The sequence below is a fragment of the Ursus arctos genome, unplaced genomic scaffold (genome assembly GCF_023065955.2).
Source record: "Ursus arctos isolate Adak ecotype North America unplaced genomic scaffold, UrsArc2.0 scaffold_26, whole genome shotgun sequence".
Classification (NCBI taxonomy): domain Eukaryota; kingdom Metazoa; phylum Chordata; class Mammalia; order Carnivora; family Ursidae; genus Ursus; species Ursus arctos.
Window position 1 is genome coordinate 3,722,978 of NW_026622941.1, and position 27,485 is coordinate 3,750,462.

The 27,485-nt window shown below is 47.4% G+C and overlaps 1 protein-coding gene across 3 annotated transcripts in view; it reads right to left on the reverse strand.

Moving 5' to 3' along the window:
• Positions 1-19,897, reverse strand: part of IQSEC3 (IQ motif and Sec7 domain ArfGEF 3) — a 104,778-nt gene extending 84,881 nt beyond the window's left edge. For 2 of the 3 annotated variants that reach the window (XM_057303207.1, XM_044385305.2), the window contains exons 1-2: positions 19,259-19,897; positions 10,413-10,469 (exon numbers count right to left, since the gene is read on the reverse strand). In XM_057303207.1, coding sequence (XP_057159190.1) covers positions 10,413-10,469; positions 19,259-19,815 — 614 coding nt within the window. In that variant the 5' untranslated portion in view covers positions 19,816-19,897. The remainder of the gene's footprint in view (positions 1-10,412; positions 10,470-19,258) is intronic. The other variant, XM_026502689.4, reaches the window with a different exon arrangement.
• Positions 19,898-27,485: the final 7,588 nt, after the last annotated feature.

The following is a 27,485-nucleotide window of genomic DNA, read 5'->3' on the forward strand; positions in this document are numbered from 1 at the left end:
CCTGCTGCTCCCAGACCCAGAGTTCCTCTCACCTGGCCCTGGAGTTACATGCTCCAAAGCCTTGCAGTAACGCTGTGGGGACGGCACAGCCCCTCCCCTCTCTGAATTATACCATTAGGAAATAGAGTGAAGTGGGGGGAAACCTCAGCCAGAGATCCCAGGCTGCTTCAATCTCCAGTCTCCAGATTCTGCCCATCCTCCAGAGCCCAGCCCCGAAGTGTGTCCCCTGACAACCCTTCCCGCATCGTTCTCATGCCTGCCCTCCAGCTCTGCTGGCCTCAGCCCCTGCCCCTGCCTGGGCTGGACCTGCTTTCCTCTAGATTCCCGCACCAGCCTCTGTCAGTTTTCTCCACGCTGTATTCCAGTGCTTGCATACAGGCTGCGGCTCCCTACCCTAGAGTGAGCTCTGCGGGGCAGAGCAGCGCTGGTGACCAGTTCGCCTCTGCATCCAGGACAGAATGCAGCCCGGCTCGTGGCATATAGTAGATACCATTTGTTGACTCAATGCATGAATTAAGTCCTTATTACTGAGGGCGCTGGAGAAAAATGGGGAATTAAGCCTGCACATTTGTGAAATGCGTGCATTCATGGAAACAAAAGCCGAAGTACCTGCCTCAGAGACCTGCCCACCTCTATTATCGTATGTGCAGGAGTTCAAAGCCCTTTCCAGACATTGCCTCATCTTACCTTATTTTTTTTAAAGATTTTATTTATTTGAGAGCAAGCGAGAGCGAACGAGCATGAGTGGGGGGAGCAGAGGCAAAGGGAGAGGCAGAGGGAGAGGGAGAAGCAGACTCCCCACTGAGCAGGGAGCCTGACGTGGGGGCTTGATCCCAGGACCCCCAGGATCATGCTCTCGGGAGGAAGCATGCCCTTTGCCCTGAGGCAAAGGCAGACACTTAACCCACTAAGCCACCCAGGTGCCCCTCATTTAAACCCTCATTTTACAGATGAGCAGTCTCAGACAGACAAGATATTTGCTTAGTATCACATAGCCTTGGCATCAACTTGGCAGTCTTGGGGAAGCTTAACTCAGACTAGGAAACTGAGTCTGTAACTTGAGTGTGCCAGGAGGCCCCAACCCCTCCCCACTCCCCACTCCCCGCCCCAGCCCAGCCCCAGAGCTGTCAGGGCTTCCTCTTAGTGTCCGAGCTTCCTGCTGCCCTCTCTCCTTCCTGCCCAGCAGGGTGGCCCTGCCCGAACCCCACAACCCATTCACTGGCCTATCTTGAAGGCTACTTGTTTGAAGTCCAGCTGCCTTTGTAGGGAGCCAGGAAAGGTCCCGGTGCCAGGCTGGGTGGCTTGGCGGGAATCACAAAGCTGGGCGCTCAGCTGCATCTTGCCAGCTTCCCTCACAAGAGATCTCTATTACCTGGCAGACAGGTGCCTGGCTACTGGGCAAAGCCAGCTTGAGAGGACCGATCAAGGCCATCCAGCCCACGCCAGCCTCGGAGGCTGCTTCTCACCACGTCCGGCCTCAAACCAGAGAAGCACGCCCACACAGTGTTACTCACCCACCCTTAGTCAATTGTGGGCATGCACTGTTTTTCCAGGAATGGTGAAGGCAGCTCCTGGTCGATAATAATGACTGCATTTGTCAGTGTTTCTGATTTACAAAACAGTTTTGAATGCCCTATGAATGATCCCAGTGGATAACGGTAGTAAAAGTAATAATATTATATAATTATAATAACAATTAATGTTAATATTAATGCCGTGTACCTGATGAGGACATTAAGGCTAAGGGAGGTTTGATGACGTCTTGAGAATCCACAGCTAAGACTCTAGCCCCCTGCCACCCTCCACAACCCCACGGCAGGTACGTGCAGGAGACGGCCTCCCGGCTGTGAATGGAAGAGCCTCGGTCCTGTCCTCTACAGCAGTCAGACTTGGAGGTAGGCAGAAGCACAAAACCTCAGGCTGTCTCCAATCCCACACTTCAACCACCTCCTAGCCAGCCGCTCTGCTCATGTGCCCCAACCCAATTCACATGCCCACAGCAACACCCATGCTACACACTACCCCTCGGTGTGCTTATAGACACTTGCTCGGGAGTGCAAAGATTCATACACGTAAATACACACGCATTCCCCTCATTGCACACACACCCAGGGGCACACACTCCTTAACACGCACACCTCATTCCGTGAACACACCCAGAGCTCTCATAAAAATGCACATGGGTCCTAAGTATACTCCAAGTCTCACACTCAGTAGACACTCCCCAAACCTATGCACACGCGGATACATGAACGCACACACACTCACCCTGGGATATGCAGATACACGTATACGCATATATATACAACCCTCCGTGTGCAGCCATGTGCACACACACACAGAACTGAGACCAAGGTTGTTGTACCCCCTACATGAGCCCTCCTGACCATGTGGGCCCCGGAAGGATATGCTGTTCCATGGGGACCTACAAATCATCCATCTGTGGCTACATGTGGGTTGGCATTCTGCCAGTCCTCTAGCCTAGTCCTGCATGGCGTGACCGAGATGAATGGGCCAAAGGCCAGGTTCAGAGCTGCAGCAACATGAACAACTGTCATATGGGCACGGTGCCACCAACCTTTTTGTCCCTGAACACTGAGCCAAGTTCCCGATCGGGCTTTGCCAAGGGGAGGCACTTCCCACACTGCAGAGGACTCCCCTTGAATGCGGAAAGCTATGTCAGGGTATAAGAGGCTGAAGCTTGCACGGGGATCTTGAAGACACCACTTTACTGTGTGTCCTTGGGTGGGCCACCTCAGCCTCTCTGAGCCTCAGTCACCACATTTGTGAACGAGGGATAATAATACCTTCTCAGCAGGAGTGTGTCAATAGAAAGACGGTAGATGTACGTAAATGCCTAGCACACAGCAGGAATGCGTACACACTCCTGAAAGGAAGACGGAATGAAGGAGGGAACAGCAGATGATTGTGAATGGTACTCTAGGGCTCTCTCTGCTGAACTACTCTCCCTCTTCTGCCCTTTGAACCTCCGACTCTGTTTTCCGCACTAGTGCATCACATCACTGCCCTGCTTAAAGTTCCACCCCATGACTTCCCATTAGCCTCCCACCCCACGAACTCCTCTGCAAGGCCCATCTTCCTCTCCAACCCCAACTCCCCCACTCCCTTGCCTTCTGGCCAGCCTTCCCTTCTTCTATTCTTTGAATGCATCCATTTCTTCCAGCCCCAGGACCTTTGCACAGAATGTTTTCCCTTCGGGTCTTCATGTGGCTCTATCCCTAGCTTTATTTAATCTCTCTGCTTAAATGTCACCTCCTAGGTGAGGTGTTGCCTACCAAAACCACCCTCCCCCCATCATCCCCTTACTTTCCCTTTGAGCCCTTGTGCATTTATATGCACATACGGTCATTTTCTTGTTAATATCTGTCTTCTCTTGAATGTGAGCTCCATGATGGCAGAGTCTCTGTCTGGCTGTGAATCGCCAGCACCTACGGCAGAGCCTGACACGCAGTAGGTGTTCAACAACCACCTGCTAAATGAACATACAGATATGACTTCAGCCTTTGAGGAGCCTAAACAAATTTTCCATCCCTAAATAACAAAAATGTGCTCAGCTCCCTTCTCTTCACATTCCTTTTTCCTGTACGGCATAGCTCATTATATTTTAATTTTTTCCCAGCTCCCAGCTAGTCTAATTATTCACAGCACTCACGTGAATGTTTGTGTATGTGTGTTGATAAATGAGTGAGCTTGGGCCGATCTATTCTAATGGTTCTTAAGCAGGGAACTGCCTCCTGAGCCCTTCATTTAAAATACCCTTGGCTGCCGCCCCCTCCACTAACCCCCTAGTGAACGACAGTCTCCAGGGCAGAGTTAGGGGCAAGTGCGTTCTGAAAAACTTCCCTTTGCCGCCCGGATGCGTGTTACCACATCATCTGCGGGAGGGCAATGGAGAGTAGAGGGGAAGGCACTGACTGCCAGAATCACCCTGCTGGGGCTTGAATCCACGTGGGCACCTCACGTCTCCTAACCTCATCATGCCTCACCCCCCCAACTGGTGCGGGTATCAGGACATAGATTGAGATAAGCTTGTAAAGCCCTTAACATAGCACCTCACCGTAGTAAACGCATGATAAAATATTTGCTTTCATTAAATTATTATGACTTTCCTCTAGGTAGTGATGCAGCCTTCCTCAGTCTCCCTACAGGGCTTAGTTCAGGGCCATTCTGTGGCAGAGGGTCAGCAAGTGGAGTCTCCCGTCGCTAATGGAAACAAACGTGCTCTTTCTCCCACCTTCCAGAGCGATCTTCTGTCTTGAACCCACTTCGCCCTCCAGTTATCAACCCATCCCTTTACTCTTCCTTATAGGGAAATTCATCAAAGGGATTTCTGCACTCACTGTCTGCAGTTCCTCTCCTCTTCTTCCTTAAACTTCTGATTAGGGAAATTTCAAACATATATCTTACTAATCTTCCACCCCAATATTTTTTGCTGGGGTATTTTAAAGCATACCCCAGAAATAATATCATTTTAGTTGGAATGTATCTCTAACAGGTAAGAAATTTAAAAAGATATAATAACAGGATCATTATTACACCTAACTAAATTAACAACAATTCTCCAATATCAGTGCTCAAATTTCCCTGATTGCCTTAAAAATGTCTTTATACAGTTGCTTGGTCTGAATTAGGACCTACTCAAGGTCCACACATCACATTTGGTTGATTTGTCTCTTTTCCCTTCTCTCTTATACCCACACTAATCAAGCTTCTGCCCCTATGGCGTTACCGGAGCTATGCTTTTCAAGGTCACTGATGACCTCAATGTTGCTAAGGCTGATGGGCAGTTCTCACTCCTCGCCTTACTCCAGGGCTCGTCTCTATGTTCCCACCCTCCTGGTTGAAACCCCTCTTTGCTAGGACACCGCATGCTTCTCCAGCTTTTCTTTTGACACCAGCGAGCACCAAGGCTCCACCCCTGGTCCTCTTCAGTCTTCCTTTCTTGCTCCTTGGCAATGTCACCCAGTAAGGCTTTCAAAGCCTCCCCAGATTTCTATCTCCAGTCCATCCCAAATGCCTACCAATCTCTCCACTTGAGTGTCTAACAAGCTTCCCATAACAAGTACCACAAACTTAACATGTCTGAAACCCCACCTGAAATCTCCCCCCAACCCAGACCTTCCCCATCTCAACTTCCAATAACTTTGACCCAAACTCTTGGACTCACGCTCAATTCCTCTTTCTCTCACGTGACACATTAATCCCTCACAAGGCCCTGTTGGTCTGACCACTCACCGCCACCTTCACTGCTACTACCCCAGGTTCTCGCCAGGACTTGGCAGCAATGTCCTGCCCTCTCTCCTTGCTTCTAGCTTTCTTCCTCTTCAGGCCATTCTCAACAGACACTCAACCCAGCAGCCAAGTTTCCTTTTAACCCAATTTTTCTTTTTCTTTTTTTAAGATTTTATTTACTTATGTGAGAGTGAGCACGTAAGCAGGGGGAGGGGCAGAGGGAGAGGGAGAAGCAGACTCCCCACTGAGCAGGGAGCCTGACGACATGGGGCTCGATCCCAGGATCCTGGGACCAAAGGCAGACACTCAACTGACTGAGCCATCCAGGTGTCCCTTAACCCAGTTTGTCTTGAGGTAAAAGCCAAACTCATCACAATGGACGTGTCAAGACCCTATCAGTGTGTCTCAACAAGGAACACTGGTATTTGGGGCGGGAACATTCTTCACTGTGGGAGCTGTCCTGTGCACTAGTGACTGTTTGGTGTAGCCCTTGCCCCCAAAGTTGGGGGAGCAATACCTCCCCCTCAACGCTGCCAGCCATTGTGACAACTAGCATATCCCCACACATTTCCTTTTTTTTTTTTTTTAAAGATTTTATTTATTTATTTGACAGAGAGAGAGACAGCCAGCGAGAGAGGGAACACAAGCAGGGGAAGTGGGAGAGCAAGAAGCAGGCTCACAGCGGAGGAGCCTGACGTGGGGCTCGATTCCAGGTCTCCGAGATCACGCCCTGAGCCGAAGGCAGACGCTTAAGGACTGCGCCACCCAGGCGCCCCTCCCCACACATTTCCAAACACAGCCTGGTGGATCCCAGCTTGAGCATCTCTTACAAGATTTGCTGCACCCCTGCACGCCCCCACCTTTGTTACCCCCCACCGACATTTCTGCTTTTGCCTCAGACTATTCTCCCTGCATTCCCTTGGCTCCTGTCTTACTTCAACAACCAGACAGGTTCCCTCGCTGCCAGGGCTTTGCCTCCCCCAGCAGCGCTCCTTCCCTAGACGGCAGAGAACCCCCCCCCCACCTCAAGGTCTTTGCACAGGTTTTACCTTCTCAGGCCTTCCCGGGGCCCCCTGTTTGAAACTGTGAGCCCCTTTACTCCCAGGTCCCCTTCTCTGTTTTGTTTTTCTCCACAACATTCACCCCATCAGATGTACTATGTGTTTGCATTCTTAATCTTGCTGATTTTTTGCCTGTAAACTTCATGAAGGGAGTTGAGGATTTTTTGTTCACTACTGTACCTCAGTGCCTGGAACAGTAGTAACCAGCACACGGTAGATGACCAAATATTTGTTAGGTGAAAGAGTACACATGCCATGACTATATACTTATGTAGAGAAAAACAAGCACCTTTAAACCAAGGAATAAAGAATTGATTTCATTCTTAGCCAGGACTGGAGTATGCCCGGCCTGAGGTGGGAAGTAGGGGGAGAGGTGAGGAGAAGCTCAGTTTCTTCCTCAGATCAGTTCAGGAAGACTTCCTGAAGGTGGTGGGGTTTTGGGACTCATCTTGGGCTCATGGGAAGGAGACTATAACACCCCGGCAGGTCCCCCAAACTTGATGGCTGTAGGCAACAAAGGGAGCCAAGCTAAAAGAGAGGCGAAGACCCTTCAAGTAAGGAGGGGAAGACCCTTCAGGTAAGGAGGTCAATTTCTACTGCAATTGACCAGTGTCTGGAGGAGACTACAGCAGCACAGCTCAGAAGCTGGAGGGCCAAGCTCAAATGGAACTCCCAGGTAATGTCTGCCTACCCACTCACCCCTCAGAAAAACACACCCCAAATGATTACACAGAGGCAGGCTACCCAGAGCTTGCCTCCCAAACTCTCAGCAGACAAGAAGAAGGAAGCTAGATCTCAGCCAATGGCATACTCTACAGCTATTAAAAAGAATGAGGCAGCTCTTTTTATACTGCATATGGAAGGATCACCAAGATAGATTATTGGGGAAAAAAGCAAAGTTCAGAACAGCATATAGTTTACTGCCATTTGTGTAAAAGAAAACACACACACATAAAAACACAAATATATACGTATACTTATGTATGTGTATGTATGTGTGGGGGGGTGTGAGTGTGTGTATTTGCTTGAATGTACATAGAATAACCCTGGGAGGACGCATGAGAAGTTGCTAACTTTTCTGGGGGGTGGTTTCTGGAGGATGGCAATAGGGATGAGTGCGTTGGAAACGGGTAGGGAGACACATTTCACTACCAACTCCTGCATCTTTTAATTTTGTGATATGGCAATGCATTATTTATTTGGAAAGAGTAATTTAAATTTTAAAAAGAACACAAATAGATTAACAAAATGAAAACCAACAGGGCCAGGTTAAACGTTCAGCATTTTGGTGTTAAAACCTGCACAAGTACAGGCGGCCAGAAGGCTGAGGACAGAATCCTTCAGGAGCTCTCACTGACCTTGTTCCACAGGTCCCATCTGTGGTCCCGGGGCTGAGAAAGCTAGTGGGTTCCTACATGCTGTCCAAAGATAGGCAGAATCCAGAACCTGCCTGGCTGGAACACAGTGAGGGAGGGGCTCCCTGAGCCCAGGCTGGTCTGGCCACACCTCCTGGGCCTAAGGACTCCTTCCTGGCTCCTGCGTTTTAGAAAGCAGTGAGGAGTTGGCCACACAGAGAGACCCACAAAGCCACAAGGAACAGGAAGTGGTAGGCTTAAGTGTGTTCTTCCGAAAGAAAACAAAAAAAGACAGGGGTGGGGGGAGTTGTGGATCGTGGACAAGAATGCCAGGGAAAGGAGAGATGACGGTCTTCAAATATTTGAGGGATTGTCAACAAGAAGTCGTTCTGTTCTGAGCTCTCTGGAAGACACGGGGATAAGGAAGAGAGCTCTCTACCTTCGAAAAACACTTTCTGGCCCCAAAGGTCCCAAAAGAACAACAACTACTATACTTTTCCTCACTGTGTGCAGGCACTTGCCTTGCCTGGCGCTTTATTGGCATGACCTCTTAATTTCACAGCAATCCTATGAGGTTAGGACTATTGCCCAGCCCCATTTTACAGATAAGAAAACCACGACTGTCACTGCTGAGTATCGCGGGGAGCACATGACCGAGTCAGGATTCAAACCTAGTGCCACATTCTCAACTATTATGCTTCATCATAGGTTGGGCCAGAATTCTAAGAATGTGATTCTATTAAATACAATATAAACCATGGGAAAGCTGGGATACAGCCCACGTGTCTGGTGCCAGGGAGGCTAGGGGAGGTGGACGCTGTGTAGAGGTTGGACCTAGGTGTCACCATCCTGATCCCTGAAGTCGCCCATTCTTTCTTCTCCCCTTCTTCTCCCAGGTGGATGCCCACCCACCAGCCTGGGCTGGGGCCTACGGAGGCCTGGGAAAGGATCCGCGGCCTTGGGGCGGGGGGGGGGGGGGGGGGGGGGGGAAGCAGTCGTGGTCTGGAACCGGGGGACCCAGGAGGCCCGCGGGGGGCGGCGGCAGCAGCGGCCCGGTGGTGACGCAGCACGGAGGCCCCCCACCTCTCCACTCGCCTCCCGGGAAGGCGCGGGCGGCGGCGGCGGCGCCGGGGGCGCTCCCCGACGCTGTGGGCGGGTGGCGGTGCGCACGCCGGGCTGAGTCGGAGGGGGCCGCTGGGCGGGAGGGGGCCGCGGGGAACGACCATACTCGAGAGACTGGCCGGGGCGCAGGACGAAGTGAGAAGGGAGAGGGGCGGGCTGCCCAGCGGAGGCTGGCAGCGGGAGCGCGGCGAGCTCCCCGGAAAGCGGGCGGAGGGGGGTGGGGGCGCGGCGGGCGCGGCCGAGCCCCAGCACACAGGTGCCAAGGCTGCGCCTCCGGAGCGGGTGACTCAGCAGCTGCGCGCGGGGCGGGGGCGGGCTGGGGGCGAGGGGCGCGTGCGCGCGGGAGGTGGGGTGGGGGGCGCGGCTTCCCCCGGTCGGGGTGCCCGCCCCGGCGGGGGAGCTTGGCGCTCGGCGCTGGGCTGGCGCGGCGCGGAGGCCGGAGGTTCCATCCTGCTGTCAGCAGCTCGCCAAGCCGCCCACGCAGCCGAGAGCCCGGCTGCGCGCGCCCTCCCCACGGAGAAGCCCCCGGGGAAGCGGCCAGGGGAGGAAGGGCTTTCCCCAGGCTTTCCGAGCGAGTTCGGGGCCAGGGGTTCCTGGTTCCTGAGCTCTCCCTTCCAGCTTGCTCCCGGGTTTCGCGCAAAGTCCGGAGGGAACCCGGTGGAAATTCCCGAGGTAGTTAGAGCTGGAAGCCCCTGCAGAATTCACCTCGTTCCTCCCCTACCTGCAGGGCGGCGCCACCCTATACTGAAGGGGTCTCTCTCTCTCTCTTTTTTTTTTTGAAAGGGAGCGTGAATTGAGCGTCTCCCTTTGTCCCCCATCCTGACCTCCCTTCCTAAGGCTCTTACCATTTGGAAGTCACTTTTCACGTCTAAGCTAGGTCCTTCCTGCTTCAGCAACCCCTTAACAGCTTTGCTTTTCGTGGACTTGGTGAGTCTAGGGGAGACGAAGAGCTGCGCAGAGTGATTGTCCCCATTGGACAGAGGAGAAATCGAGACCCAGAGAAGGAGAGGAGTTTGCACCAAGCTTACACTTGCGGTCTGTGAGGATGGCACAGCCATAAGCACTGAGGGGCCTGGCTTCTGGGTCAGGGTCCTGCCTACTTCTGGAATTCCCTTCGGCCTTCCATGACTGGCTCTTAGGAGTTAAGTAGCCCCAAGAATGTCAAAGATGGCAAATGAGCCCATTGGGAAGCATCCAGGACATCTCTGTAAAGACCAGACTGTGCCGGGAAACACTGAAACTAGACACAAGCAAGAGATTCCCAACTGCTTTGTAGAGTTTTTGTTGCTGTTGCTGTTTTAAAATAATCATTGTGTTGAACTCATGTGTTGAATGAAAATTGTGGTGCATTGGAATCATCTGTCAAGGAAGAGATTGTGGAATTCCCTTGCCTCTCTGCCTGGGACGGGGAGTGCTCTCCTCTTTGGAGGCAGGGAGACAGCTGGTTTGACCTGCCAGCTCCAGAGCCCCAAGAGGTCATGTGGTGCCAGGCCCTGGCCAAAGCTAGGTCAGATGGGTTCAGGGAAAACCACGACGCAGCTTTCCCTGCCTCACACCTCTGCTGGGTACCTGAACTTCCAAACACAATACCGCAATAGAGAGCCTCCGATCCCTGACCCACCTTCCAGGGGGCCTTCCTCCCAGGAGCTGGCAGCCTCCATCCTGGCCCCGTGCGCACCTGCAACAGAGTGAGGGGGGAAGCAATATAGACTCACCCCATTTTACAGAGGGGAAGACCCAGAAGGAACTGGCTAACCAAGAGAGATGAAACAAATCATTGCCAAGAAAGGAGATAGAACCCAGAGTCCTGACCGTGTGACCAGACCAGGGTGTCACGGGGAAGCAGGAGGAAGGCCTACGCTGAGTTGCGCCATGAGGCCCACACATCTTTTTATGGTGTGCAGTGCAATCCATCTCCTCCAGCCCTAGTAACACTCACCCCTGCACAATTGTCCCCGCAAACACACCCACAACTTGCACATGCCCGCTCACCCTCCCTTCAGTGTCCTGACATTCCCTGAACAGAGCCGACACTGCCTGGTCAAGAAACAGGAGTAAAGAGGACTGGAGCCTGACACTGGTCCCTGTTTTATCCGCCAGGCCAGAATCCAGCTGTCTCTTTTCTCTTTCCACCTGGAGACATGGCCACAGTTTGGGCTTCCTTTCCCTCCCATCATCAGAGACCTTTTGCCTATTCCTAGTTCAAGCTTCCAGCAAGGCCATGGGCCTGGGGTGGGGATACTGAGATGAAACACTCACAGGGCTTTCTCATGCTTAATTCTTCACACGGCTCCCCAGGCTGAGGACTGGACTGGTCTGGGGTCAGAGGCTGGCGGCAGATGGAGGGGAGGCCTTTCCATGCTCATGGATAGGTTTGGGTGGGACCTATTAGCTGGGAGGAGCACTCATGTGCTCCTTACCCCCCAGCTGGCCTTTGGAGCTGAGCCTCTGATCCAGCTTCTTTCATGTGCTCAGCTGCAGAGCCTGGGCTGTTGGGCCTAACTAAGCACAGCCTACTTCCCCAGTAGGGCTTCCCTCCAGCTGAGACCTTCCTCAGCCTGAGCACCATACCCGTCCCTCCCTCCACTCAACGATTGCTGAGCCGGCCTGGGACCTGCATACTAGGAGTAAATGCAAGCAGTATTTATCAAGCACCTACTAGATGTTGAGTTAGCCCCTCATCCCCCATTCTCTCCCAGCCCATGTGACCCCAACCTCTACCACCTGTTAACCCTCTTGCCCACATCTTCCCACCTGACAGCAAACCCCAATAGAGTTGTGTGAACTTTTGCCAACTAGAAAATTATTTTAAGATCCTAGAAAGGTTCAAAAGAGATTACCAAGTGTCAGGATGCTCCTTAAATTCCTGCCTAAGGATTTTTACCCATGAAGCTCCTTGGGCAAGTATCCCTTCAAAGCCAAGATAATCGCTTTTCCAAGGCAAGCCAATCTGGGAGTGCCCTGGGTCCCCCCACCATTCTGCTTGCCAGGTCCAGGCAAGGCAATTCCAATTTCTGCAAAATACAGCCGAGATAAAAATCATTTAGGCTTTCAGCAGCCTGCCCTGTGAGCCCTTCAACTCCGTCTGAGCCTCCTGCTCTGTGCCTTAGTCAGCCAGTGCTGCTATGGCACCCTCCTCCCTTACCAAATCCTCTCTCGGACACTGCTCAAATCAGAACCCTTCCATGCTGAAGTGGAAAGGCTGACAGAGCTAAGCGTGTTGTTTTTCTCCTGTCCTGGGAGAATTTGCATTTTAACAAGGGGGATAACCTTGAAGTATTGGAAGGAATCTCTAATTGGGGAATTGCGGGCACAGGCAAGATATTCCAGAAGGCAGAGACCTCCCTGGGTCCCCTGAATTCCCGTAACTAGCTGTAGATCTGGCCCCGTACACCCACGGAACAGTCCTGACCGGTTCCAGTGGCCCTTCACTGGGTAATGTCAAGAGCACCACCACATGAAGAGTTCCAGGACTCGCTCTGCCGCTAACTAGTCTGGAAGCACGAGTCACTTCTCTCTCCAGCCATAGTTTCCTCATTTACCACAATGAGAAGTTTGGACCAAAGGACCTTTTCATAACTTTTCAGCTCTGATATTTGCTTGACTCCCCAGTGGGGCTGGAGGACCCTGGTCGAGCTCCGAAAGCCCTCCAGGCCCTGCAGCTGTGGCCTGGAGGGACTGGCCTAGTGCCAGTACAGAGCGCGGGCAGGGACTTGGACGGGCCCGCATGGCCTCTGTCCACAGTAGCCTGCCTGCCTACTGGGGACAAAAGGTACCACTCAGCACATGCACCCGTCCTGCAGAGTTACATAACCGTCCCAGATGGGATATTCCAGACAAAGAGCAACCACAGAGCAGCCCATGCCTCCACTGCACCCAGTGCCACACATGGCAGCCTTTGCCTATGGTGGCCTCACAGCCACAACCACCTGGGAGGGAACGTCGGAAGCCCACTATCTTTTCTTTTCTGCTTTTTTTTTTTTCTTTCCCCTAGACAGTATTTCATCTAAGAAAGTCTTAGGAGAAGAAACTCTTATCTCTAGGCTTGACCAGAGAAAGTAGAGTCCTCCCCTAACCTCCTGCCTTTCCCCTCAACCCACCACCCCAAATCCCACAACACGTCAGGCTCTCCTTTTCTCAGGCAATCCCTGCTGGGTTTTTGGTGGGGTTTTGTTTTTTTTTTTTTTTTCAACTTTGCAAAGAGCAGGGCTACACTGTCAAAATTCCCAGGATGGAAGAATTTAGACAAATGAATATAGCTTTTATTCCAGGGACGTGGGAAACATTCTCCTGGCCCAGACTCCATTGCCCTCGCCCTTTACCTTTATCCTCGACAAGTTCATATAGTAGATGAGACTGTGGTTTCCCCATTTGGAAAATGGGTGAGGTCATTCTTATCACCATGGGACATCTGGTGATAACTCAGATCTCTGTGATGTCCTTAGGAGAAGTGCAAATAATCTTAAAATGCAACAGAAGACATTTAAGTTGAGCTTAAGGAAGCACTTCCAAACTATAAAGTTGTGAGACCCCATCACAGACCACGAAGGGACGGTGGATTTGTCCTGCCTGGCTGCATTTCAAGGTAAGGTCCACATTCACGTATCTGAAATAGCTTGGGTGCACATTATCCAAAGGTAGAGGGGTAGATGAGAAAAGGGCACACATAGAAAGCTGGCTTGAAAGCATGGGAGGAATCCTGAACTTGGTTTCTAGTCTTTCACCGTGGTCTGACCGGGGATGAGCCCTGGCCCTGGGTTCTTTATCTGTAGAAATACTACAATGTCTTGAGCACTTACTATGTATCCAGAACTGTACTAAAAAAAATGATACCGTTTAATTTTTAGACTTTATAACAACCCTTCAAAATATATATTATTTTTCATTTTATAAATGAAAAAAAACCCAGAGGCTTAAAGAAGGTATATAATGACAAAAGGTCTCACAGCTGGTAGGTGATACAGCAGGACTCATACCCAGGGATGCCTGACATCAAAGCCCATGTTCTTAACCACCTTGATCTTGAAAATTTTGTGATTCTGTGGTTCCTTAAGTTCCCTTCAACCTGAAAAATCTAATTTCTCCCTCATTCTACTCCTCATTCTTTTTGTTTGTTAATGCCCTCTCTCCTTGAAATGGAGATGACCACCACTTTCCTCCCTGGAAACAAGAAACTCTTTGCAGCCTGGGTGAGAACCTGCACTTTGTGCTTTTCCAGAAGCAGAGGAGGTAGGTGCTGCAGTGGCCCAAGCCTTGGAAATCCTGCCAGATGGCCTTGCATTTGGGGATCTGCCAGGTGCAATGAGAGTGTCCCCGGGACCTCTTACTAAGAAACCCCACACCATCCTGCTCTTTAGTTAGTGTCCAGGGCCGGAGTATGTTTAGGCCCTAGTGAAAAATGGTGAGGCTCCCCAACAAGGTCAGTCTGTCTAAAAATCTTTACACGGGATTTAAATTCAGGATCCAAGGCTCTTTCCAGACCACAGGTCCAGCTGTTGGTCCCAGCTCTCCCCTCTTTTTCCATATCACCCTCGCTTTCATTGGCTCTCCACCCAGAACTGACCCCATCTGCCTTTTCTCATAAGTGACCTTTGAAACTCAGGCTGCACAGATATTTGCTGAATCAGCAGAACCAACTGCTGCTCTTCTTTCTGGGTTTCAGGCCAACAGGAAAATGTTCCAGGATACTCTCGTGGGGCCCTTATGGCGCTAACTACATGGGCCTGGGAAAGGCTTGGGAGTGAGGAAGGAGGGAGCGAATGGAGCAAGGCACAGGGAGCTGGTGGGAAGGACGGAGGCCATTGGGTTTTCCCAGAGGCGGGGGCAACTTGTTTCTCTTGAACTGTGTTCTTTTTGGATGAAAGGGAGGTAGGAATAGTGGTCTGGGCTCTTGGAGGAGCAGGGAACAGAACATCTTTATAAGTGCCCCCTTTGGGCCAGCTTCTAGGTGAGCGAAAAGATGCACACTGCCTCCTCTCAGTGAGTCTTCATTCTGGCCCCATTTTCCAGCTTACCAGCTAGAATTCCTCTCCTTGCTGGGGGTAGAGGAGGAAAAGGAGGAGAGGCGGTTTGATGAGCCCTGGACTTCATTTTGTATCCTCAGCAAGCAGGCCTTCCAGCCGCAGGAGACGAGGGCCCTGAGTGTCGAGGCTCTTCTTACTCTTTTGATAGTGCTTAGCCTGGTGGGAAGTGATTAGGGCTCAGGGTACTGTACTGTCAAAGGATGGGGTGATATGCACATGCAGTCCAGGTATCTCCATGAATTGAATCTTTGGGGCTCCATCCTCCTTCCAGCTATCCTTGGCTCTTACTGTTCCTGACATAAACCCTTGACTCAACCAAGAAAACCTGTCTCTGGGCTCTCAATATGCTCCCCCTTTTCACCTTTAGAGGGTAGCTCTAGGCAGCAGTAATCTGCTTACACTTGTTTAGATATTTCTAGATATATGCCTCAGGTATGTTGCACAAGGACTCTTTGCTTCTTTCCTGTTTTTCGACTGACTGACAGACCTTCACACTCTCTTAATAGCTCTCAGACTGGGCCACACAGGAGTTGCCATCTCCAGGCGGACAACCCTGACGCAGTAGGAACAGAGCCACCTGCTCCAATCAGCATTTTGGACAACAGGGTAAAGAGCACATCTAATGATTGTCTAACTATCCTTCAGCCTCCAGTCAGTATGACACTGTGGAGCTCAAAAATGACCCAAGATGTATTTTATGCTTAAAGGACAGAAGTAGAGAAGAGGAGACTCCTCTGAGCAGCTTAAATGGAACCAAAGGATAGATAGAAGGAAGTAAATATGGGAGAGAAAGATTTTGAGGGGAGGGAAGAAAGGGGAAAGAGAGAAGGAAGGACAAAGAGAAAAAGGAAGGTAGTGAGGAAGAGAAAGTAGAAGAGGAAGACAAGGGGCGAAGGAAGAGAGGGGAGGACAGGAGCTACTGAGCCATTCAGACTTCATGGCTACTTGGAGGTGGGGTTTTGGGGTAGGAGCTGAATTTGAATTATAATTCAAGAATCTTACCCAGCCTTCAGTAATCCTCTGCCTAGGGGTTGGGGAACATGGGCAAGCCCTGGGCTCTACACGCGTGGCTGGCTGGGTGGGCAAACGTGTTCAGACAGAGAAGCTGTGGTCATGCTGAAGCCAGTAGCCTCCGATAGGGTCATGTGATTCCATGGCAAGAAGTAGACTCTGCCAGATCAGGCTGAGGCTCTGACTCCAGCCAGGAAAGGGATAATCAATTCTGTAGATGCTGTGAGCCTTGATTGAAAAAATAAAGAGGAGGAAGCTAGATCGCTGCTTTCATTAAGAGGCAAAAGCAGTGGGGGCTGGAGCTTAGCAAGAGCCAGGAAACATGCAGAGAAAGAATGTTAACCCCTCCAGCATCTTTCTTCCATGATATCTCTGCACTCACCCACTCTTTCGTCGTCACTTCCTTGGCCTGACCTCCAAGGCTACCACCTTCCTATCTCCCTCAGATGAAGAAGGGAGAGAGACCAGGCTGCTTATTAATGCAGATCTGATGACAATTAAATGATCCATTATTTCCTGGTCCCAGGTTCCCCGGGGCTCCTGCGTCTCCTAGATTTGGGCAGGAAGAGGAGTTCTGGGGATAAGAGAAAAACTGAATGGGAAGATAATGTATCTAACACAGTGCCTGGCCCCATGTAACCCTCACCCAACCCTCAGCAACCTCACCAGGGCCGCATTTTTACTATAATGAGGCCAGAGAAGGGCAAGTAAAAAATGAGAGAAGATTTCAGTAAAATTATGATCCAGAGACTTCATCTGCCATATCTTCTTCCTACTTCAGCACGCCCAGGAGAGAACTGATTCAGCAGGGAGCTCCCCGGGAGAAACACCAGGGAGAGGGCTGCTGGCTCTGCTCTTCTCCTCACCTCACCCTATCCATAAAGATCTCTCTCTGCCTGCTGGCTGCATCTAGCCCTGCACCACTGAGAGGTATGGGCAGAGGAGGATAGCCATACAAAATGGGGGTCATGGGTAGAGAGCAGGGTGGGGCCAAACGTAATCAGCAACAGTGATTCATTACTAAGGTTCTGTGGGGGAAACAGGTTGAAGTTCAGCAGAACAGTGGGGAGAAATGGGTGGCACAAGAGGCACAGCAGGCAGCCAGCCAAGATGTCCATGATTTCACATCCAAGGGGAGAGAGAGTTGCAGGGAGGAGGTAAGGCGCTCTCTCTGTCTCTTGGTATCCAGGCTCAGGGAGCAAGGGGAAAAGCTGGAGGATCTGGAGGAAGGAAGGAGCTACTTGGGGTATTAACCTTTTAGTGCCTGGCATAACTTCCTAACTGAAAGATTTTTAACAACTTCCACTCTCCACCATTCTAATTATTTCTTATTTTTGTTCTGCTCCTATGGGAAGCAAAAGCAGGACAAAGGAGAAGGAAAGATGAAGACACTATGGTTTGTCTCTGGTTTTGACTCGGGAGGCTGGATAGGAACCCAGGTAATTCCGAAATCCATGGTTTCCCAGCAAGAGCACTTGGGCAGGAGGGTTTGGGCTCTTTAAGCTACTTTGGGGGCCACAACAAAGTCCTTTTCCAAGAAAAAATTATCTTTCCTCAACCCTTTTTGCTCACAGTTCCCTGAAGAAATGAAAAGAAAGTGGGGAATACCAAGGGAGATACCAAAGTGCATGAGGAGAGGAATCAGGTGAAGAACCATAATTACCAGGAAGCTGTGGCTGCCAAGGAAAAACAAATGAAAGAATTCTTCTCCCCTATTTAGGGAAAAAAGCCACATAATACCTTGGAAGAACGTTGTCTTTTGTTGAATCATGGGCACTGAGGGAAAACTGGCTTTCTGCTTTTTATGCCAGATAAGGAAAGAAAACTGAAACTGAAGGAAGGGCAAATGGGCCATTGAGGGAGCTGGGGAAGAAAGCCACATCTTCGTGGGGCTTGAATCAATTGCTATAGGTCTGCCAAGTCAGATCATCATGGATCTTCACCCCTAAGAGCCATGGTTCTGGTCAAATCTACCCTCTATGAGCTAACATATCCTGACCCAACTTCCTTAACTACATAGATATGAAGACAAAATGAGTTTTTTAAGGAATACATCAAATCTTCACAAGTATCTGCAGACCTGAAACATGCTGAGACTGGATGAGGTGAAATTCTTGGCTCTCTGGCCTCCTCCCCCACCCAGCTCCTTCTTAAGCATCACCATTGTCAGGGTCAGGTGCTGACTAGGTACTGATTTCCCCCTGAGCTGTTCTTCCATGCAGTTCTCTCATCACCTGTATAGTCAGAGGAAGGAAGCGGATATGTCACAACCTGCCCAATACAGAGGAGAGAATATTCCAGTCCTCTTTCATTTCTTCTTCCCATGTCCATAGTTCATAGACATTGAAATTAAAGAAAGAGCTTGAAGTCCTAGAGTCCCTCGCTGGGACTAATGAGTATATTTCTCTCAGGACCCAACATGAGATTCATAAGATCACCAAATAATCAAGTGGAAACAAGATTTGCAGTCACCAACCATAATAGAGAGAGATTTAAACATCCAAATACCAACAACTCTGTTTGCCAACTATTTCTCTCATCATTGTTCCCTTTCCACAATTGCCAACCATCCTGCACAGAAATCCTCTTTGAGTCAGAGGAAAAGAGCTATAGCCAGATTGAGTCCTCATGCTATAATTGAGTCCTCCAGTGGCTTGGTAGGTTGTGTCTTTGCACCCCTTTAGTTCTGTGGGGATTCAGAAGAAAGATGCCCACTCAGGTCAGAGCAGAGTAAGCTTCCCCAAAGAGCCACTCCTGGCTTTGATCCCACTGCATCAGTTAAAGAGCCAGACTCGTTCCTCTGGGAAATGCTTTCTCCCACCCTTTATCTTCCTCTGTCCCCAGCACTTCTGCCTTCTCACATCATTCCTGCTTTTCAGCCTTATGCCTTGCCTCCTAAATTTTCTCAGACCTCAATTCTACTCTTCGTAGACCTTAGCCCTTTTAAAGCTCTTAGCATGCATCTTTGCCAAGCCTCTGTCTTTTTCATATCTCACTCTCCATTCAAATAATTTTACTCCCCAAACTCCCTTCCAAATTTTTGCTAACTTAAAAAAATTCAACTGTTCTTTTTTTCTTCAGTGTAATCTTCACCACAACTTCCTCCCAATTTTGTCCCCTTTAAAATCTGCCAGTTTCTGATATCCCCAGTCACTTAAAACCCATTTCTTTCCTCCTTTGCCCCCTGTAAGGGTCTGGATTCTCTCTTTTGCTCCAACATCCCCTAAACCCTCTCAAACACTGATAACAATACCTCTTTTCCCCCAAATCTCCTTGACACACTTCTACCTTCAAGCAGCTTCTCATCTCTTCACTTCAGGTTACCCTAGTCCCTCAGACTCTTAGGGGCACCCCATTTCCCCCTTATCTCCTCCTTATATCCATATACTTCCCTTTCTTTCACTACAATCACCCTCCCTTCTTCCCCACTCACTCGGGTCTCCGGCTCAGGACGCCCTTGCCGAGGGCGGCGGGGGATTTGTGCTGAAGGAGGGTTCCAGCGGCAGTGCAACAACTCGGGGGACGCTCCTTCTCCTTGTCGGCGACAGCCCCGGGCGCCACTGGGTGCTGGTGGGGCGACTGGGGTGCGTGAGCCCTGCTGCTGGGGCCCGGCTGGGGCTGCACCAGGAGCTGTCCGTGGTGCTGAAGCTGTGGCTGCTCCGGCGCAGGCTGTGGTGCAGCGGGCGAGATCTGTCCGTGGTTCTGGAGCGATTCCTGGGCCCCGGCAGCGGCGGCGGCGGCAGCGGTGGCCGGGGTGGCAGGCAGCGGGGCTGGCGACGGAGGGACGAGCCCGGGCGGAGGCTGGGCTTGCAGCAGCTGCTGGTGCTCCCACAGGCTGCGGTTCTCGGCGCTTAGCTCGTCCAGCCGCCGCTCCAGCTCGTCGATGCGCTGGCGCTGGGTGTGGATGAGGCTCTGCTGGTTCTGCACGATGGCCGTGAGCTCCTTGAGGTAGAGCACGGCACGCACCGGGTTCTCCAGCAGGCTCTCCATGCCGCCCGCCGCCGCCTGCGCCCTGCCTGCGCCTTGGCGGGCGGCGGGGAGCGCGAGGGCGCGCAGGAGCCGAGCAGCCCCAGCGATCCGCTCGCCTCCCTCTCCAGAGGGCCCAGCCTCCCTCCCCGCCGCCGGCGCCGCGTCACGGCCACACAGACATTCACACACGCACCGAGGGGCGGGACCGCGGCGCCAGGGTCCACCCACCCACCCTCCCACCTCCGGGCTTCGTGAGGAGTCTCGGCTTCCTGCAGGGCTGACAGGAGAGAAAGGAGACGAGCGAGGGAGTGGGTAGGAGAGCAGGATAAACGAAGGGGACTGGAGATAGATAAATCTGGAGAGAAAAAGAAAGCGGGTGAGGTGGACTTAGCTGTACTGGAAGAGTGCGGTGGGACGGGTAGGAGAAGAGAAGCAGATAAGGAAAGAGGAAAAGAAGAGGAAGAGGCTGGGAAAAGGAGAGAGGGAAGGGGAGAGAGAGAGAGAGAGAGAGAGAGAGAGAGAGAGAGAGAGGGAAAGAAGGTGGCAAAGCAGAGAGAATTTTATTTAAAACAAGGAAGTCATGGGTCACAAATTCTTTTTCCTATGTCCAGCCATCCCAGAGGTTACGGATCATCTTAAAGACCTTCTGGGGAGAGGCCACACTTGCCTCTTTTCTACTCAACAATCTATTCTGCTGGGGAATTCCCTGGGATACAAGGATCATGGAATTATAAGGGACCCTAGAGAACATCTAGTCCTTCTTTATTCAGCCAAGAAGAAACTTAGGGTGGGAAGTCTGTTTATGCTGGGTTTCCTCAGGACAGTTTTGGCCACTCTAATACAAACATTAACTAAATAAACTAGGTCCTGTGTGTCATGGTTCATGCTTCCAGAAACTTCTGAAGAGATCGTTCTGTTTGAAAAACATTTATGCAGTGCCTTCTCCTACAAATACTGGGCCAGGTGGTGGTACAATCAAGATGACTAAGATGGCATCTTTGGCTTCTTGAAGCTTACAATTAAGTAGGTGAAACAGGTGGTAAATATTTAATGTTGATATATGGTGGTGCTTTTATGTTATAAGATAGAAATATGCCCAGAGTGCTACAGGAGCCCAACAGCTTCAGGATCTGGGAAGGCTTCTTGGAGAAAGTAACACTTGAAATGGAAAAGATTTTCCTGAAAGGAGGAACAGCATGAACAAAAGAGATATGAATCAGCATGGACTGAATCATTCATTAATTACTACAACAAAGATACCTATAACACCCACTAATTGCTACGTAATGTACAGGAACTATGCAGGCTATACCTAGCATAGATAATAAGTTATGGTTTCCATAGTCAAGGAGATTATAATCTAGTACAATAGATATGGTGTGCACCTAAATTACTAAAATACAAATAAAAATTTCTGTTAGAGCTCTTCAAGCCAAGTTTCATAAGAGTTCAGGGGAGGGAGAGGTTGTGTTTGACTATGGTTATCTGATCAGGAGGAGGTGTTATTCAAGCTAGGCTATGAAAGAGAGGAATTTCAACAGGTAGACAGAACAGGGGAGCAGAAGATGAAGAAGATATGTCAGACAGCAGGAAAAGACTAAGGAATGGAAATAGAGCACTTTAGTTTAATCTAATTGGACAGAAAAATGACCCTTTCCTCTGGGCTATGAGTGCTCTTAACATACCTGTTGTTCTACTGTTCTGTTCTCCATACAGATTGTTGTTTCCCCAGGGTAAGCATATCTGTGGATACCATGTGTCCAGTGAGCTGGGCCAGCTAAGCCCATCTGGTGCCAGACTTGAATGACCTTATGGGAAAGGATATGTGCTCTGCAAATACATTGGTTTCTCTGCACCTGCAGTGTGTTTTTGTTTTGCTTTTCACCATTTATTTTCCTAGGAAACTTCCTTCTATAAAGAATGAGTGAAAGAACTTATCCATAGCTGAGCCAACAGTTGGGAGAACAGAGCACTGGGGAGGCCTCCTTTGGTACTGATCAGTATTCCAAATAAAGAATGGAAGTTGGGGGATGGAACGAGGGCACTTTTCTTTTGAATTTTCTTTGCTCACCTAGTCAATTTGTTTTCCATGAGTTGGGTGCCCATAGAGACAATACTCTTTTTACAAGTAAAACAGCCTGCAGCATAATTATCCATAGGGCTTGTTTGAAATGCAGATTTCTGGGCCCCATGTTAGTCCTATTGTGTTGGAATCACTAGGAATGGGGCCCAAGTGCGTTCATTTTTTGGCTTTTTTTCTCCTTTTATTTAAAGAAATCAACTTTATTGAGTTACAACTTCCATGTAATAATATGCATCCACTTTGAATGCATGGTTTAATGAGTTTTGGCAAATACATACACCCATGTAATAAAAATTTCCATCACTGTAAAAAGTAACCTCATGCTCCTTTGCAGTCAATTGCTCTTATCCTCAGCCCCCATCCACGATTGATCTGCTTTTTGTCAAGATAAATTAGTTTTGCCTGTTCTAGAATTTCTTGTAGATGGCAATCATAAAATGTATACTCTTTTGTGTATATTTTTTGATCAGCATAATGCTTTTGAGGTTCATCTATTCTGTTATGATATCAATAGTGTGTTCCTTTTTATTTCTGAGTAGTCTTGCATAGTATGGAAAAAACTATAATTTACCTATTCACCTGAAAATGGAAATTTTGGTTGTTTCCAGGTATTGGTTATTTTGAATTAAAGCTGCTGTGGACAAGCTTAATCGACAAGTCTTTGTGTGGACATATGTTTCCGTATGTTTTATTGGGAGGAAAAATCTGGAATTGGAATTGCTGAGTCATATACTAAATATATATTTAATGTAATAAGAAACCCCCAAGTTGTTTTCCAAAGTGGTTGTACTATTTTTTATTTTCACCAGCAGTGTATGAGAGGTTCAGGTGTTTTACATCCTCATTAACACTTGGTATTTTTAGCCTTTTTAAATTTTATCACTTTGAGTGAGTAGTAGTATATTAATATGACTTTAATAAATTTTTTTTTGTTGTCTAACGTTGTTGAGCATCTTCTCATGTGCTATTGACCACTTATCTGTTTTCTCTGCCTGCTCTTTCTATTGAATTGTTTCTCTTATCTATTGAGTTGTAAGAGTTCTTTATATATTCTGGAAAGCAGTCTTGGTCAGATGCATATATTACAAATATTTTCTCTAGTCAGTGGGTTCCTTGTTCATTTTCTTAACATTGTCTTTTGAAGAGCAAAGGTCTTTATTTTGATAAAGAAAAACATCACTTTTTTCTTTTTATGGCTCATGCTTTTTGTGTCTTATTAAAAACTCTTTGCCTATCTCAAAGCCAAAAACATGTTCTCCTGTGTTTTCTTCTAGAAGTTTTATCATTTTTGCTTTTATGTTTAGGTCTGTGACCTATTTTAGGTTAATTTTTGTATTTGGTATGAAGAGTCAAAGTTCATTTTTTGCTTCAGTGTTTGACAGAATTCATCACTGAAATTATTCCAACCTGGAAGTTTCTTTGTGAGAAGATTTTTAACTACAAATGGGGCTTTTCGACCATTCTATTTCTTTGTGTATCCATTTGGTAATTTGTGTCTCTGGTAGACAGAATGACCATCCAAAGATGTTTATGTCCTATTTCCCAAAACCTGTGAATGTGTTTCCCTATGTGGCAAAAGCAACTTGAAATATGTGATTAAGTTGAGGATTTTGAAGTAGAAAGATTATCCTGGATTATCTGGATGGGTCCAATGTAATCACAAGAGTCTTTGTAATGGGGATGTGAGAGTGTCAGAAAGGAAATGTGACAACAGAAGCAGAGGTCAGAATGAGGCAATTGCTATCTGGGCAGCAAAATTCAGAAAATGCAGGTGGCATATAGAAACTAGAAAGGGGAGGGAAACAGATACTCCTCCAGATTCTCCAGAGGGAATGCAGTCCCACCAATACCTTGATTTTAGCCAGGTGAAATGCGTTTTGGACTTCTAGCTTCTGGAACTGTAAGATAATGACTTGTGTTTCTTCAAGTCACTATGTTTGTCATAATTTAACAGCAACAATAGGAAATGAATACAAAGTGTCTTTCAAGAATGTGTCAGTTTCATCTGAGTTGTCATACTTGTTGGCATGAAGTTGTTTATGATATGTTCCTATTAGCCTTTTAATGTCTGTATGCTGTGTAGTGATGTCTCCTCTTTCATTCCTGATATTGGTAATTTGGGTATTTTTGTTTTTATTTATTTATTTTTAAAGATTTTATTTATTTATTTGTCAGAGAGAGAGAGGACACACGAGAGCGAACAAGCAGGGGGAATGGCAGGCAGAGGGACAAACAGGCTTCCCACTGAGCAGGGAGCTCAATGTGGGGCTCAATCCCAGGACCTTGGATCATGACCCAAGCCAAAGGCAGACATTTAACCAACTAAGCCACCCAGGAGTCCTGGTAATTTGGGTATTTTTAAAAATCAGTCTGGCTTTAGATATTTATCTATTTTTATATTTTCATATAACTAGTTTTTGATGTCATTGATTTTTCTCTATTATTTGTCCATTTTTTATTTCATTGATTTGCTCTCTTATCTTTCTTTTTTCTACCTACTTTTGTTTCCATTTGCTTTTTTTTTTCCATTTGCTTTTTTTAAACTAGCTTCTTAAGATAGAAGCTTCTAAGCTCAACTATTGACTTTAAACCTTTCTTCTTTTTTAGTATAAGTACTTAAAGCTCTGAAGTTCCCACCTAATTTTTCATCCTAATTGCATCCTAATTTTTTCATATTTATTCAGTGCAAAATATTTTTAAATTTCTCTTGAATCTCCAAATCTTTCTATTATTGATTTCTAAGTTAATTCTTTTGTGGTCAGAGAATATATCCATATGAGTTCAAGCTTAAAATTTATTGAAATTTTTGGAACTTTTATACAGTCTAATTTATGGTCTATTTTGATGAATGTTCTATGTGCAATTGTCTGATAACCACTCCAGCTTTCTCATTATTAATGTTTGCTTATGTGGTAGGCAGAACAATGGCTCCCAAAAACATCTACATACTGTCCCAGTAAACTGTGATTATATTACCCTACATGGCAAAAGAGACTTTGCAGATGCCATTAAAATTAAGGACCTTGAGACTGGGGAGATGGTCCTGGATTTTGTCCTCAGCATACCTGTGCCCAATCTAACCACACGATTCCTTAAAAGCAGAGAACCATTTGTGGTTGTGGTCACAGGGAGGTGTGACTACAAATGAATGGTCAGGGTAAGTGTGATATGAGAAGGACTAGACATGCTTTGCTTGCTTTGAAGATGGAGGAAGGGACCATGAGCCAAGGAGTGTGAGTGGTCTCTAGAAGATAGAAAAAGCAAGGTAACCGATTCCCCCCTAGAGCTTTCAGAAAGGAATGCAGCCTTGCTGACACCTTGATTGTAGCTTAGTGAGACCCATGTTAAATTTCTAACTTACAAAACTGTAAGATAATAAATTTGAATGGCTTAAGCCATTACATTTGTGATAATCTGTTATGGCAGCCACAGAAAACCAATACAGCATTTACATTTTTCCCCCATTCTTTTCCTTTTAATCTATGTATGTCTTTAAATTTAAAGAATTTTTTTTCCTATAGATAACATTTAGTTGGATCTGGCTTTTTAAAAATCTAGCTTGAGGGGCGCCCGGGTGGTTCAGTTGGTTAAGCATCCAACTCTTGATTTCGACTCAGGTCATGATCTCAGGGTTGTGAGGGCATGGAGCCTGCTTAAGATTCCCTCTCAACCCCTCCCTCTGTCCCTCCCCCCCACCCAAAAAAAATCCAGCCTGAAATTCTGTCTTTTAATTGGAGTGATTAGATCACTTACATTTAATTTAATTTATTTATCAATATGTTTGGATTTAAATCTGCCATCTTGCTATTTTGTTATTTGTTTCATTTGTTCTCTGTTCTTTTTCACCTTCTTTTGCCTTCTTTTAGCTTGAATATTTTCTGGTAGTATTCCATTTTACCTCCACTAGTGGCTTATTGACACCACCTGTTCATTTGTTTATTTAGTGATTGCTTTGGTTTTACATTATTTGTTGTTAAATTCTCATTGTCTATGTCCAAATATTGTATTTCACATATAATGTAAAAACATTACAACAGTTTATTTCCATTCCTCCCATCCTCTGTGCTATTATTGCCATAGATTTACTTCTATATTTACTGTAAATTTCACAACACATCATTATCATTTTTGCCTTAAAAAGTCAATTATCTTTTTAAAATTTTTCAAATTTTAATATATTTTTATGTATAAATAAACACACACACACACACACACACACACACACACACCCCATTTTGGCCACTTGCATTTCTATATAGATCCAGGTTTCCATTTGGTATCATTATCCTTCCACCTGAAGAATTTTCTTTAACATTTCTTATAGTCAGATCTGTTGGTAACACATTCTGTCAGGTTTCTTCCTTTTGTCTGACAAAGTATTTATGTCCCTTCAATTGTTTTTTTTTTTTTTAAGATTTTATTTATTTATTTGAGAGAGAGAACACAAGCAGGGGGAGAGGCAGAGGAAGACGGAGAAGTAGGCTTCCCACTGAGCAGAGAGCCTGACGCAGGGCTTGATCCCCAGTCCCCGGAATCATGACCTGAGCCAAAGTCATATGCTTAACTGACTGAGCCATCCAGGTGCCCCTGTGTCTCCTCAATTGTTAAAATTTTCCTTTTCGTGGATAGAGAACTTTTTACTTTGATTTTTTTTCAGCACTCAAGGATATTGTTCCAGGGTCTTGTGGCTTGTATTTTCTGGCAAGAACTCTGTGATCAATATTATCACTGTTGTAATCCAAAATGAGGAGAAAAATAATCAATAGAAACAAGATATGAAATGAGAGGTGAAATTAGCAGATGCAGATTTTAAAACAGTGGTCATAAAAATGTGTGAGGATATAAAGAAATACAAGAACACAATGAGGGGAGAAATGGGAAATATAAAAAGCTAAATGGAACTTCTAGAGGTAAAAATATAATATCTGAAATGAAAGTTTTACTGGGTGGGAGTAACAGCATATATACACTGCAGAATTAAAAATCAGTAAACTTAGAGATATAGCAACAGAAACTATCTAACCTGATTAATATTGATCCACAGGTTTGTTTTTTTTTTTAGTCTTTTTTCTCTCTGTGCTTCAGTTTAGATAATTTCACTTCTAGAAATTCCATTTAGCTCCTGTTTGTATATTCCATTTCTTACCTCATTATGTTTATGTTTTCTCCTAGTTTGGGGCCTTACTTTCCTGCTTCTTCACATGTCTAGTAATTTTTTCATTCTATGCTAGACAATTTGAATGTGACTCCGTTGAGTGCTGTATTTTGTTTTACCTTAAACAGTGTTGGACTGTGTTTTTGCAGGTAGTTAAGTTACTTGTGAATTCACTTGATCCTTTCAAGATTTGTTTTAAGCTTTTTGTAGGGCAAGTCTAGAGTAGTTACTACTCTTGTCTAATTTATCCTTACTACTCTGGTGTGATCATTCTGTCATCTGACTGAATGTCATCAAGATCTTTGCAGTCTGACTGGTCAGAACTCTAATCTTTTCCAGCCTGTGTGAGCCCTGAACTTATTCACCTTAAACCTCCATAGTCATTATTTACTCAGTCATGTAGAATTTCACTCTCTCTCTCTATAAATATGGCTTAGTGTTCAGCAACAGACT